The sequence below is a fragment of the Mesoplodon densirostris genome, chromosome 16, assembly GCF_025265405.1.
Source record: "Mesoplodon densirostris isolate mMesDen1 chromosome 16, mMesDen1 primary haplotype, whole genome shotgun sequence".
Classification (NCBI taxonomy): Eukaryota; Metazoa; Chordata; class Mammalia; order Artiodactyla; family Ziphiidae; genus Mesoplodon; species Mesoplodon densirostris.
The window spans coordinates 67,811,082-67,826,506 of NC_082676.1; the positions used below are offsets into that span (position 1 = coordinate 67,811,082).

The following is a 15,425-nucleotide window of genomic DNA, read 5'->3' on the forward strand; positions in this document are numbered from 1 at the left end:
TTGTGTTTCTGATGCAACCGCCCATTAAAAAAAACGCAATCCCAAATTAAAAACCCCCAAAACGGAGCAGCGGGGCTGGCGCCACCATCCTGAGGCATCTCTGCCGTTTCCCAGCCACACTGCTGCGGACTGCAGTGCTCCTTTCCCAGGCTGTTCCCAAAGACAAATAAAACACTCCTTGTTTTTTCCAGACCTGAAATTAGCGGTGACTCAGAGCGCTCTGAATCGCCACAGTCGCCTCGGCAAAGAGGAAAAATGTGCAAACTTTTCCTCTCGCCCGAAGGCCCGACGTGCCGGGCTGGGCCAATCAGGCGAGGATGGTGGGAATCGCACCAAAGTAGGTAAAAAATGCGGGACGCGCGGCCCCCGCGACCGACCGCGCCCAGGCTCCCGCTGGTCCTTCCTTCGTCCCTCCCTCCCTCCCTCTCGTCCTCCCTCCTCCCTCCCTCCTCTCTCCAGTCTCCACCGCTGCGGGCCCCGCCCCTCTCACCCCTCCCCCTCCCAGGCCCCGCCCCTCGCGGCGGCGCACACCTGGCCAGGTGGCTACTTCCATGTAAGGGCAACGGCGGCGCAGTGGGCGGGGCTCCACGTGGCCCCGCCCAGGTGAAGGGGCCACCGCCCCTCGCCCGCAGGTGCCAGCTGAAGCTCCGCCCCCTCGTCCAGAGCTGCTGGGGGAGGACCTCGCCCCCACACCACAGGCCAGAGCTGGTGAGGGGTACCCGGTGCCCCTTCTCCGGAAGGCGAGGAAGACCCCGCCTCCGCGGAGTCGGGGTTGGGGGACCGCCGGGGCGGGGCGTTGCCAGGCCGGCCGGTTGCGTAGCAACGGTGGGCAGCGCGTGACGTGCGCCGCCGCGTCTGGGCCCGAGGCGCCCGCCAGTCCCTGGGAGGCTAGCGGGGCTTCTGTGAGGAGGTCGCTCCGCAGACTTGGTGCTCGCCGGCTCCCTCTCCGCTCTGCGGCCGCCGCGGCGAAGATGGTGAGCTGGGGACCCGGGGCGCCACGGGGTCGGGGCGGCGGCGGCGTGGGAGGACCCGGGCTTCGGCCGCCGCGGACCCGCTGGGCCCCGCGCCGGGGCGGCTCCCGGGCCGCTGCATTCTCGCCGTCGCCGCCGGCGCGAGGCCTCCGCCTGGCCTCGGTAGCCCAGCCGGGGTTGACCCCCCGCCCCGGCGACGCCGCCCGGGGTCCGCTCGTGCTCCCGGGTGGGGGCCTCTTTGGCGCACGTTTCGCCGAGGCCGGGCGCAGCCGGTCGGCGACTCGGGCGGTTTCGGCCCCTGAGGTCTGTGCGTCTCGAGGAGGGAACGAGGCCTTTATTGAGCCACCTGGGGGGCGGGATGGCCACCGAGCGTGACCCCTGCGATTCCGAACCGGGCCTGCGGTCCTTTGCTGCCGCCCCTGGTGGTCCGCGTCCCGCAGCTCCTCGTCCTGCGCGTCCGGCCGGGCGGTGGCCTGTCCGGCCTCCATGTACGGTCACAGATTTTCTTTTACCTGCAAACAGGTTGGCTCTGCCAGCATAGCGTGCAGGGGGTGGGCATGATGCTGGGATGCTAATTAAAGCAAATGAAAAAGCTTTTTAAAGTCCATTAAGCTATCCGAGTCGCTAAAAAGTAAACAGATGTTCCTCATATTCTAGGTGTTGGACTTCTTAATTCACGTATTTTCCCCTGTAAACTGTCACTCTCGTTTGCTGCAGAGCCGTGCTCTTAAGTGGACGATCAAGTAGAACATTTTGTCATTTTCTGTAGTCTGCGCATACTGTTACCATTTTTGGTCAATGATTTGCAGGCAAAGGCTTACCAGACTTTGCTGGAAATATTACACTGTTATTGCATCTGTCTGCCGGGAAACAGTTGGTACCAGTTTATCTTCCTACACAATGTTTTCACTGAATGACAATTTGGGTTTTCTTAAGGTATTGCACCTTTCAGGGCTATGCAGACTGGCTCAGTGATGGAAGAAAATTAGAGATTAGACAGTAGTTTCTGGATGACTGAGGATATGTAGTACGAATTTGATGTTGTTCAGTTTTTGGTTCTTCTTTGGTTTGATTTTGTAAGCTACAAAGAAGATCGGCATCTTACAACTTTCTAACTTCTTTAAGATTGTACTGCATTATATACTACTTTATGCTAAAAGACTTAATCTAAGGGCTTTGAGTTTTCATAAATTTAATACCATCCACTCAGACGAAAGTGCTTTGAATCAGGCTGGAGCCGGCTTTAGTGCCTTCTAATTTGACTTAACTTTATTTTCTGTTTGAAAATACGACCAAACCTTTTTACTTTAGCTAAATGCTTAAACTTTAAAGCTTAACTTTCTTATTTCTATACATTCAAATAAAATGAAGAGTCTGTTTTAAATATTTATAGTTCGGAAGGAGGAGGAGAAATAAAAATTAATCAAGATGGGTGATTCCAAGTACGTTTCAAACTTAGGGAGGTCGGAAGAACTTATGAACTACTCTTGTTAGGATGCTTGCAAAGAAAGAGAGTTTAGAATACAGGTGACCATTTTTATTTTATTTTTTTAATTGACACAGTTGACTTACAATGTTGTGTTCATTTCTGCTGTCCAGCAGAGTGCTTCAGTCATACATATATATACATTCTTTTTTAAATATTGTTTTCCAGTATGGTTTATCATAGGATGTTGAATATAGTTTTCTGTGCTATACAGTAGGATCTATATATAAAAGCTTACATCTGCTAACCCCAACTTCAGTCTATCCCTCCCCAACCCCCTCCCCCTTGGCAACCACAAGTCTGTTCTCTTTGTCTGTGAGTCTGTTTCGTTGATCAGTTCATTTGTGCAGATGACCATTTTTAGAGCTTACTCTTGTATTTAGCCTTATGAGCACAGAGCTTCTCCCTTCATTCCAGCTATTAGAGAATATTATGAAGATGTACGTTTATTCCCTGATTTTAGCACTTTACCTCTGTATTTGAAACTGTTTAGATCTGTTGGTTGGATACTTGGTTCCAAGTTTCTAAGCTTTTTTTTTTTTTCAGATTAAATTTTAACTGTTGATGGATTTGTTCTACATTAACAAAATCACTTCCTGGTACTCACCAAGTCTTCTCGAAGCACTTGGGAATAAAGCAATTTGAAACCAACTCAAAAGATCACCCTGAGCACTTTAAGATGAGATTTCATGTTTTTAGAGTCTCACTTTACAGTGCCAAAAAAAAAAAAGGAAAAAAGCCTACCCTCCACAGGACCCACATCTACACACTCCAAACAAAACTTTGGTGTGCGTGTGTACTGGGTGCGCCAGCTTCCTCATACAAAGATTATTTACCAGCCTACCATCAAATTCCTAGGGTTATCTGCTGAGTAGTTCTTCCTGTTGGGTATGGATTGAGACATCACAGGAGACTGGCCTATCTCCTCTTGTTACCAGTGGCTGTCTGGGAAGTCAGAGTGTAGTCTTGTCCCTGAAACAGTAAAGGTCTGCATGATAATCTAACCCTTAACCTTACCCTAATCAGAACTCGGCTCTAACAAACTGACCTGTTGGCTCAGACTGAATTACACGTGTATTCTTCCACTTGATGATTAGCAAAAACACTTTTACTTACAGCAATCTAGTGGAAGAGGTTGGGCATGTGTTCCTGTGCCCATTTAACATATTAGAAAACAGTCTGTAAAGGTTTAATTGACTTGTGGCCTTTTCTGACTCCACATCAGGTTTTAAAATAATTTAAAAATTAATTTTGAAACATTTTAAGCAGGAAGGTACACAGAATAATAAGTTCCTTTGTACAAAAAAAGGTTAACTTTTTGCCATATTTCAGGTTTTTATGTTACCATTACAGGTAAATACGCATCTTTTTCCTCATCCCGTTCCCTTCTCTCCCCAGAGGTAACCACTCCTGTGTCAAAGACGTAATGTACTGGCCAATTAAGGAGATGATTTTTGCAGGTTATTGCATTTGAGAGAACATTAATTAAAATGAGGAACATCTCAAAAACAAAAAAAAAGGGCTTCCCTGTTGGCTCAGTGGTTGAGAGTCCGCCTGCCGATGCAGGGGACACGGGTTCGTGCCCTGGTCCGGGAAGATCCCACATGCCGTGGAGCGGCTGGGCCCGTGAGCCATGGCCGTTGAGCCTGTGCGTCCGGAGCCTGTGCTCCGCAACGGGAGAGGCCACAACAGTGAGAGGCCCGCGTACCGCAAAAAAAAAACAAAACAAAAAACAAAAAAAAAAGGACAGAGACCTGGGGCTGGTAAACTGAGGAGTCTTGAGGAAGCCTGGGGACAGGTCTTAATCTGGAAGTAAGCAAGGGCAGGATCCTTTTGTTGCCCTGAACACAAAATGATGGGAGTGAATTTCTTAATCTTCACTGCTTTTCAGGAGCTCAGGGCTCAGGTAAAGTTCAACATAGTCACCTGAAACGAACACATTTCGTTGATGTTTCCATACTTTCAGTTGTACATGTATGCATCTGTAATAATATATGTTGCCTTGATGTATTTTAAGATTTTATATAAATGTTATCATGCTTCGTGTATCCTTTTGCAACTTTCAAAAAAAGAACTTGGTGAGGTTTAGTTCTGGTTTGCCTCCCATCAGCTACTTTCACAAGCCTGTTTCTCTATTTTCTCTACTTGGCATTATGAGACTTTGAAAACCAATCTGATAGGTGTGATATGGTTTCTCATTCTTTTAATTTGCATTTCTCTGATTAGTAGTAATTGAGTATCTTTTCATTCTTGTTGCAGCTTATGTTTTTACATGCATGGGCTTTCAGTGAACCTGACATTGTGTAAATATTCCTCACATCTTCATGTAGACTCATTTGTGGAGCCATAAAGTAAATCTAACCTTAAAAGAAAATCAGCGAGAATGTGCTTGTCAAAGCCAGACCTGCATAATGAAGACTAATATACCTTGCCTCCGGCACCTGCTTTTCTTTGCGTGCCTCTCAAGCTGCTAAGTAACAGAAGTTCAGTACTCTTAATTCTAGCCACCTGCCCTTGTGAGGCCCTGGTCGTGGTAGAATGCACAGTGATCCAGAATAGAGTTCCATCTTTGCCACAGGCCGTGGAGGTTAACATCCTCTATTCTATACTTATCCTTTTCTTTCTTTTTCCTAGGCGGTACCTCTAGCCAAAATGGTAAAAACAAACACACATGGGATATATGGGAAAACTGTACTTTCTGCTCAATTTTGCTGTGAACCTACAATGTCTCTAAAAAATAAAGGCTATTAAAAAAAATAAAACAACCATAATCGTTTTTCATAAACAGAATTGTTTTAAATCAAAATGGTGTTTATTGTATACAGGAAGATTCTAAACATTTGTGTTTTTATTTATGTTAATGTAACTTATATTTTCTTTCAGTAATAATTAAGATACTTTGAGCCGAACACCACATTTGAAATTTGAAAAAAAAATTGAAACTCTTTAAAAACTGTTGTTTTAACATGTACTTTTTTTTAATCTACAGAGTAATGCTCTAGTCCGATTAACTAGGCCTGGTCTCTGTTGTATTCTTTGCTCTTTGCATACCTAAACCACAGAAAATAATAAACCATAAACATGATGCTGGTTATTTAAGCATCTTGAGCTACGTTTCCACATAGCCTAATATTCCTGTCTATGTTTTCCATGAAAGACATACCCAGAGAATTGTATGTAACACTCAGAAATACTTTAATCAGTTTTTCTTCTGTCTCTGCCTGCTTGCCTTGGTGTTAGAAATGAGTTTTCACTTGGAGTTGTCCTGCTTCTGAAAGCTGTCTCCTGTTCATTTTGCTTGAAATTTTACATCGGGAGAAGCATAGAAAAATAAACATCAGATTGGTTCATCTCAGTAACGCTTTGACAAACTTGTTACTTAATTCATGGAATCTTGGAATTCATGTACAAAGAATCTTCTGTACAAGGGCCCCCAGAGAGTTGAGTACGTAGTCTTGAGTGATGCTTAACTCTTGTAAGATTGTCTTCTAGTAGCTGACATTGTAATGCTTATGTGCTGTTTACCCTATTTCATGATTTGTTTGCTGTGTTAAAGAATCAATTTTTGGTAGGTCTTTTAAAAGTAGCTCATTTCAGGAAAAATGCAGTCAGAATTCTTTAAATTCGTATTTTAATCTGTAGTGTGAAATGGTGGAGATTTTGGTTTTATTTTTTTTATTTTTTATTTTTTGCTTTTCTTTCTTTTTTATTTTTTTATTTTTTGCTTTATAACAAATTTAATCAGTTATACATATACATATGTTCCCATATCCCCTCCCTTTTGCGTCTCCCTCCCACCCTATCCCACCCCTCCAGGCGGTCACAAAGCACCGAGCTGATCTCCCTGTGCTATGCGGCTGCTTCCCACTAGCTATCTACCTTACGTTTGGTAGTGTATATGGTTTTATTTTTTTGACATGACAAGGGACCGTCAAAGAACTCTTACTCTGTTGCCACAAGGCTTAGGACGAGCACTTGAAAGGTAGAAACGTCAGTGCGTACTGTAGCAGGAAACCTATATTTAAAACTGATTTATCTCTGTGTTTGTGCTTTTGGATCACATTAGAGGAAGACTGTTTACTACTTTCAACATTTTTGCGTTACTTTATAGGTTGTTCCTCCTCTTTGCCTTATCACAGAAAAGAAGGATGAATTTTCTACCCATATTCCTATCTTGGCTTGTTTTCAGAAGATTGCCAACTTGTAAATTTTGAAATTCTTTCACAAAGCACATTTTTGTTGGCGGTAGTTTTTTTTTTTTTTTTTTTTTTAAGTAATAGAGCTAAAACTAAAGCATGGGCAGATATAGGTAAAACTTCTCCAGCTTGCTCTGGAGCTATCTTTTAAGTCAGTTATGGAAGCTCTGAAGCTCTGAGGAATTCTCAAATCGTTGAGGCCTTGTTTTAAGAACGTTGTAAGTCATCTTTAGACCAATGTTGTCGAATAGAAATAAAATGTGAGTTACATATGTATTTTTAAATTTTCTAGTAGCCCCATTAAAAAGGTAAAAAGAAAAGATGAAATTTGTTTAACCCAATATATCTGAAATATTGTATCAACATTTAATCAATTAAAAAATGAGACATTTTACATTCTTTTCTCATACAAATTGTTTGAAATCCACTGTATATTTTATACTCAGCACAGCTCAATTCAGATGCTCAATTTTCATTGGAAATATTTGGTATATATTTAGACATAAAATTTATAGTTGAAAAAGCAGAGTCATATACTTAAGTTGCTCCAAGCATACTTAGTTTTCCAGTAATGGAATTGATAATCAATTTTAAAATTTAAGTTAATTAAAGTGAAATAAAATTAAAAATGCAGTTCCTCGGCAGCACTGGCCATGTTTAATGGACTCTCTAAACCACATGTGGTTAGTGGCCACCTTAATGGACCAGCCTCAGACTTTGTGGATTGGCCTGTTTAATTTGTAAGGGGAAGTTAGTGTGGGTACCAACACTTTTGTTAATTCTTGGCATGTCTGCATATGACAAACAGTGCTGAGATAGCCTGTGAATCCCTTTTATGGAACTTATTAAGATGTTTTGTGGGACTAGACTGTTGAGCTCCATTGGCTAGGATTTGTATATTTCAACAGCACAATACGTCTCCTAGTAGGCCCACAACAGATGTTACCGAATGAACACGAATGAGTGAATGAGAGGGCATCCTTCATTATGATGGGGCCGGGTCCCATGGAGATGGATTACTTTAATTTTTATACTTTCTATTCCCACATACCTTTTTTTTTTAATACAGTGGGAATTGAGTTTTAAGTACTGAACTAATTGAATAGTACCTCCCCTTTGTATATTGTGTTATAATTTAGTTCGAGTCTTAACAGTGAAAATCCTTTGAGATAGATAAGGCAAGTATTATTAGAGTAGCACCTTTCAACTAATTCTGACACGCAAAAACTGCTCAGTAATGCCAATTCCCTTTCTTTCTTAAAAATGAAACTGAATGATATTTGATGCTCATTGAGGCATCCTGAACCATAGAAAAGCACTTGAAAGCGTAACAAATGAAAGAACAAGAAGTAATGCTATCTTAGATAACTTATAAGTATTTACTGTGTGTCAGGCATTGTGTTAACTTATCTCACTCAATCCTTATAGCAACCCAGTGAGGTAGGTATTGTTATCATTACTGTTAAACTATACTGAGAAGTGGTTAAGAGCTTGAGCCCAGAGTCTGGCTGCCTAGGTTTTTTGAATCTTGGCTCTGCCACTTACTGACTGTATAACCTTAGACACATTACTGACTGTTCTGTGCCTCAATTTCATCATTCCTCCAAGTGGGAATGATAATAGTACTTAACCATCACAACATTTTGTCGATGCATGTAAGTAAAGCAATGCCTGGCACATGGTAAAGTGCTTATCAGCACTGGCTAAAATAATAATATTAAACAACCTTAGATCCAAGTTTAACAGTCTCTTTTCTTTATATTCTGAGTACACCAGTGTATACTTCAGTAACTGCAGATAAAATGAAAACGGTGAAAGAGTGCATAAAAACATGTTTCTAATTGCTTATTATTTCTTTAAACTAATTTTATTTTACTTGGAGTCATTATATATGATCATTTTTTTATGATCAAGTTTTTAATTTGACTTTTCAGGTGATTTTGATCCTTGATGTAAAAATATCTTGTCTTCCACTCATAGTTATATTTTTCTTGAAGTAATTAATGGAGAATGAAACACAGTTGTTCATTGCCCTCAAGGTTTAGAATAGCAATCATCTATTCAATAAATATTTGAGAAGTTATTATATACCAGGAACTGACCCAGGTACTTGGCATACAGTACAGAAAAACAAAGTCCATTCCTTGTAGAAGTTATATTCTAATGGGGGTGGGCGGGTGGGAGGGACAACCAAAAAATTACAAGATCGTGTCAGGTAATGGCAACTGGTGTGAAAAAAATAGGGTGATCAATTAGGGAGTACTAGAAAAGTTGGCTACCTTGGGGTAGATTCTTAGGGAAGTCCTCTCGGGGTGACATTTGAGCTTAAGACTTGCATGGCAAGAAGGAGCTAGCTAGCCATGTTAAGAGCATTTCAGGGAGAAGGAACTCTAAGTAGAAAGGCCTTGAGAAGAGAATGAGCTTGACATGCCGGGGACAAAAAAGGTTTGTGTAGTTGGAATTCAGTGAAAAGCAGGGAGAAAATTAGGAAATGGACTATAGGCAGGAGCTAGAGCTGGGTGAGCCAAGGTGATTGCACCAGGAAGCTGTCGGGTGTCTGGTGGTAGGGAGGTGTTAGGGTGTTAAGTTGTGGAGTGAGATAGGATTTAGATGTACAAATGGGGACAAAACTGATTGAGTGTTGCTATTATTCAATCAGTCAGTGGTAGCTTGGATTAGGATTGTTAGTACTGGGATAGTGAGAAGTGATTGGATATTGTATAATTGGGGGAAGAGCTGACAGGACTTACTGATCATTTGGGTGTGTGGCATAGGGGAAAGAAAGACATCAAGGATAATTCCGAAGATTTAGACCTGAGCCACTAGGTAGTTGGTGCTGTCATTGTGCTGGGGTCCTATATAAAAGAAGCTAAAATAGTCTGGCAAAAATTGAGGTTCTTGGAACTTTGAGGAACAACAAATTGATCCAGAAGTATTACAGATCTTTAAAATATCTTCACATCTGATTGTAATAATAATGTATGTTCATTATAGAACATTAAGGAAAATTGAGTTGTAATGACAGTCCTATCCAAAGTGCGTTTGGTGCACTTTCTTTCAGGCCATTTTAAACATATGCTCATTCTTTCAATAAATAAGTGTTAGGTACCTTCTGGGAATCAAGTACTGTTGTAGGTTCTAGAGATTCAACAGTATACAAGACAAAGTCCCTTTTCCTATGGAATGTACATTGTCATGGGGGAGACAGGTAAGAAATCAGTAAATAAGATAATTGGAGATTGTAATAAGTACTATAATGGAAATAAGGGAGATAGTGAATATCTGGAGAATATCAGTGTAGATTTTTCTCAAACAGTTGAGTTCATCTGTAACAGTTTTATGTCCTTTATTTCTCACATCTCAGTGTAACAAGGGTGTCAAGCTAATTTAATGGGGAAACGAATAGCATCTTCAACAAATGATGCTGGGACAGCTGATGTCCGCATGAATGAATTTGGATCCCTGCTTCACACTATATACAAAATTTAACTCAAAATGGGTCATAGACCTAAATATAAGAGCTAAAGCTATAAAACTCCTAGAAGAAAACATAGGCATAAATCTTTGTGAACTTGGATTAGGCAGTGTTTTTTTGACAATTTTCTTGGTATTTTTAGGCAGTGACACCAGAAGCACAGGTGCCAAGAGAAAAATAGGTAAAGTGGACTTTATTAGAATTGAAAACTTTTTTGCATCAAAGAACAGCATTGAGAAAGTGGAAAAGACAACCCAGAGAATGGGAGAAAATATTTGCAAATCATATGTCTGACAAGGAACTTGCAGAATATATGAAGGACTCTTACAACTCAACAATAAAAAGACAACTGAATTATATGGGCAAAGGCTTTGAATAGATATTTTTCTAAAGAAAGATACACACATGGTCAATAAGCTCATGAAAATATGCTCAAAATCATTAGCTACTAGGAAATGCAGATCAAAACATAGTGAGATCCTATTTCATACCCACTAGGATGGCTGTAAAAAAACTAACAAATGTTGGCAAGGGCATGGGGAAGTTGGAACCCTCCCACATATGTTGCTGGTGGGAATGTAAAATGGTGCAGCCATTTTGGAAAATGGTTTGACATTTCCTTAAGAAGTTAAACTTAGGCGTTACCATATGACCCAGCAGTTTCACTCCTAGTTATATATCCAAGTGAAATGAAAACACATGTCCACATAAAAACTTGTACATGAATGCTCATAGTGTTATTCATAATAGCCTCAAAGTGGAAACAACCCAGATGTCCATCGACTGATGATTGGATAGATAAAATGTAGTATATGTGTACAATGGAGTATTATTTGTCAGTAAAATAAATGATGTACTGATACATGCTGTGACATGGATGAACCTTAATACATGTAAAGTGAAGGAAGCCAGTCAGAAAAAGACTGCATGTTGTATGATTCCATTTATATAGAATATCCAGGATTGGCAGAGACATAGAGACAGGAAGTAAATTTGTGGTTGGCTAGGTTTGGGGTGGGTAAGAATGGGAAAGAGGAGTGATTGTTCATGAGTACTGGGTTTCTTTTTGAGGTGTTCAGGATGTTCTAAAACTAGACTGTGATGGATGCACAAATGTGAATATACTAAAGCCCACTGAATTTACACTTTAACTGGGTCAATTTTATGGTATGTTAAATAGATCTGTAAAAACTATTTAAACTGTAATGGTATTATGCATATACAGTGATGGTATTAAATCATCTTCCTGTTAGATTTAAATCCGTATTGTAAGTAGTGCTCAGTCATCCTTGAGCATAAATCTTTGCCTTCATTGGCATTGTTTGTTCAAAATAGAGTCCTGGGTATGCAATTACTGAGTCAAAAGTTTTGTGTTTGTGTGTATATATTTCTGATTTTTAAAATTTGCTCATCATAGAAAACTTGGAAAATAGAGGAAACTAGGGAGTAGATAAAAGTCACTTATATTCCCACTGTTAGAGATGAAATTTCTTTTCCCTCTATGTATATTTTACTGTACATAAAGCTTTATATCCAGCTTATTTTTTCACTTAAACCAAATCATAAATATTTCCCCCATGTCATTCAAAGCTTAATGTAAACATAATTTTAACAGCTGTATCACAAGCTATCCTGCAGATATATTATGATTTTCTCAGTAATTCTCCTGTTTTTATTTGGACTGTCTCATTTTTAGTATTTTGCAGATTATTTCCCCAGAATAAATTTATTAAAGTAGGAATACTAGGTTAAAGGGTCAAAGAGTTTAGATTGTTTTAAGGCTCTTGGTATAAATGGCCAAATTGCTTCCTGAAAGGTAACAGTGAGTAATATCGTTGCCTGTGGTGGAAGATAAATCTGGAAGGGTAGCTTGGTTCAGATAATAAAGGGCCTCTTATGCTGTGTTAATGAATTTGGACTTTTGTGGGTGCTTGGGAATTGGTGAAGATTTTTAATCTTGGGCGTGACAGAAGATTTGAAGAGTAGATGAGAAGGAATAGATTTGAAATACACATTTAAGGAGGAATTGGTAGGGCTTAGAAACTGAGTGTGACCACGGAACAAAGGTAGATCAGTTAACCAACAGCATCAAGTCTGCTTCCTGTCTTCGGTTCACTGACATGCAAGCTCATCCTCCAGAGAAGCCAAGTTGTTAAGCTAAGACAACATCGTTTACCATTAGCTTATGGTGTGTTCAGTATTATCTTTCTCAAAAGGGACTAGAGTATTTTTTACATTGTTGCGCTTGAAGTAAAAACTAAAAGTAATGTATACTTTTTCCATTTAGGATAATTTACATAAAGTAAAATTCACCATTTTTAGTGTAAGTTCTGCAGATTTTGGCCATATACAGTGGTGTAACTACCACCACAATCAAAATATAGAATAGCTCCTTCACTCCAAAAAAGTGCCATATTAATACCTCCTCCAATCCCCAACAACCACTGATGTTCTTTTTTTCCTTAAAAAAATTTTTTTTAAATTTAATTTTATTTATTTTTTTATACAGCAGGTTCTTATTAGCCATCAATTTTATACACATCAGTGTATACATGTCAATCCCAATCGCCCAATTCAGCACACCACCACCACCACCCGCTGCTTTCCCCCCTTGGTGTCCATACGTTTGTTCTCTACATCTGTGTCTCATTTTCTGCCCTGCAGACTGGTTCATCTGTACCATTTTTCTAGGTTCCACATATATACGTTAATATACAATATTTGTTTTTCTCTTTCTGACTTATGTCACTCTGTATGACAGTCTCCAGATCCACCCACATCTCTACAAATGACCTAATTTCGTTCCTTTTTATGGCTGAGTAATATTCCATAGTGTATATGCACCACATCTTCTTTATCCATTCGTCTGTCGATGGACATTTAGGTTGCTTCCATGACCTGGCTATTGTAAATAGTGCTGAAATGAACATTGGGGTGCATGTGTCTTTTTGAATTATGGTTTTCTCTGGGTATATGCCCAGTAGTGGGATTGCTGGATCACATGGTAATTCTATTTTTAGTTTTTTAAGGAACCTCCATACTGTTCTCCATAGTGGCTGTATCAATTTACATTCCCACCAACAGTGCAAGAGGGTTCCCTTTTCTCCACACCCTCTCTAGCATTTGTTGTTTGTAGGTTTTCTGATGATGGCCATTCTAACTGGTGTGAAGTGATACTTCATTGTAGTTTTGATTTGCATTTCTCTAATAATTAGTGATGTTGAGCAGCTTTTCATGTGCTTCTTGGCCATCTGTATGTCTTCTTTGGAGAAATGTCTATTTAGGTCTTCTGCCCATTTTTGGCTTGGGTTCTTTGTTTTTTTAATATTGAGCTGCATGAGTTGTTTATATATTTTGGAGATTAATCCTTTGTCCATTGATTCATTTGCAAATATTTTCTCCCATTCTGAGGGTTGTCTTTTTGTCTTGTGTATGGTTTCCTTTGCTGTGTAAAAGCTTTGAAGTTCCATTAGGTCCCATTTGTTTATTTTTGTTTTTATTTCCATTACTCTAGGAGGTGAATCAAAAAAGATCTTGCTGTGATTTATGTCAAAGAGTGTTCTTCCTGTGTTTTCCTCTAAGAGTTTTATAGTGTCCGGTCTTACAGTTAGGTCTCGAGTCCATTTTGAGTTTATTTTTGTGTCTGGTGTTAGGGAGTGTTTTAATTTCATTCTTTTACATGTAGCTGTCCAGTTTTCCCAGCACCACTTATTGAAGAGACTGGCTTTTCTCCCTTGTATACCCTTGCCTCCTTTGTCATAGATTAGTTGACCATAGGTGTGTGGGTTTATCTGTGGGCGTTCTATCTTGTTCCATTGATCTGTGTTTCTGTTTTTGTGCCAGTACCATATTGTCTTGATTACTGTAGCTTTATAATATAGTCTGAAGTCAGGGAGTCTGATTCCTCCAGCTCCGTTTTTATCCCTCAAGATTGTTTTGGCTATTCGGGGTCTTTCGTGTGTCCATACAAATTTTAAGGTTTTTTGTTCTAGCTCTGTAAAAAATGCCATTGGTAATTTGATAGGGATTGCATTTAATCTGTAGATTGCTTTGGGTACTATGGTCATTTTCACAGTATTGATTCTTCCAATCCAAGAACATGGTATATCTCTCCATCTGTTGGTATCATCTTTAATTTCTTTCATCAGTGTCTTATAGTTTTCTGCATACAGGTCTTTTGTCTCCCTAGGTAGATTTATTCCTAGGTATTTTATTCTTTTTGTTGCAGTGGTGAATGGGATTGTTTCCTTAATTTCTCTTTCAGATTTTTCATCATTAGTGTATAGGAATGCAAGAGATTTCTGTGCATTAATTTTGTATCCTGCAACTTTACCAAATTCATTGATTAGCTCTAGTAGTTTTCTGATGGCATCTTTAGGATTCTCTATGTATATAGTATCATGTCATTTGCAGACAATGACAGTTTTACTTCTTCTTTTCCAATTTGTATTCCTTTTATTTCTTTTTCTTCTCTGATTGCCATGGCTAGGACTTCCAAAACTATGTTGAGTAATAGTGGTGAGAGTGGACATCCTTGTCTTGTTCCTGATCTTAGAGGAAATGCTTTCAGTTTTTCACCATTGAGAATGATGTTTGCTGTGGGTTTGTCATATATGGCCTTTATTATGTTGAGGTAGGTTCCCTCTGTGCCCACTTTCTGGAGAGTTTTTATCATAAATGGGTGTTGAATATTGTCAAAAGCTTTCTCTGCCATCTATTGAGATGATCATATGGTTTTTCTCCTTCAGTTTGTTAATGTGGTGTATCACATTGATTGATTTGTGTATATTGAAGAATCCTTGCATCCCTGGGATAAATCCCACTTGAACATGGTGTACGATCCTTTCAATGTGTTGTTGGATTCTGTGTGCTAGTATTTTGTTGAGGATTTTTGCATCTATATTCATCAGTGATATTGGTCTGTAATTTTCTTTTTTTGTAGTATCTTTGTCTGGTTTTGGTATCAGGGTGATGGTGGCCTCATAGAATGAGTTTGGGTGTGTTCCTTCCTCTGCAGTTTTTTGGAAGAGTTTGAGAAGGATGGGTGTTAGCTCTTCTCTAAATGTTTGATAGAATTCACCTGTGAAGCTATCTGGTCCTGGACTTTTGTTGGAAGATTGTTAATCACAGTTTCAATTTCAGTGCTTGTGATTGGTCTGTTGATATTTTCTGTTTCTTCCTGGTTCAGTCTTGGAAGGTTATACCTTTCTAAGAATTTGTCCATTTCTTCCAGGTTGTCCGCTTTATTGGCATAGAGTTGTCTGTAGTAGTCTCTCAGGATGCTTTGTAATTCTGTG

The 15,425-nt window shown here is 39.8% G+C and overlaps 1 protein-coding gene across 1 annotated transcript in view; it reads left to right on the forward strand.

Annotated features, from left to right (window-relative positions):
• The first annotated feature begins 687 nt into the window (after window positions 1–687).
• Window positions 688–15,425, forward strand: part of DSTN (destrin, actin depolymerizing factor) — a 37,558-nt gene continuing 22,820 nt past the window's right edge. Inside the window, exon 1 of the mRNA XM_060078063.1 lies at window positions 688–974. Coding sequence (XP_059934046.1) covers window positions 972–974 — 3 coding nt within the window. The 5' untranslated portion in view covers window positions 688–971. The remainder of the gene's footprint in view (window positions 975–15,425) is intronic.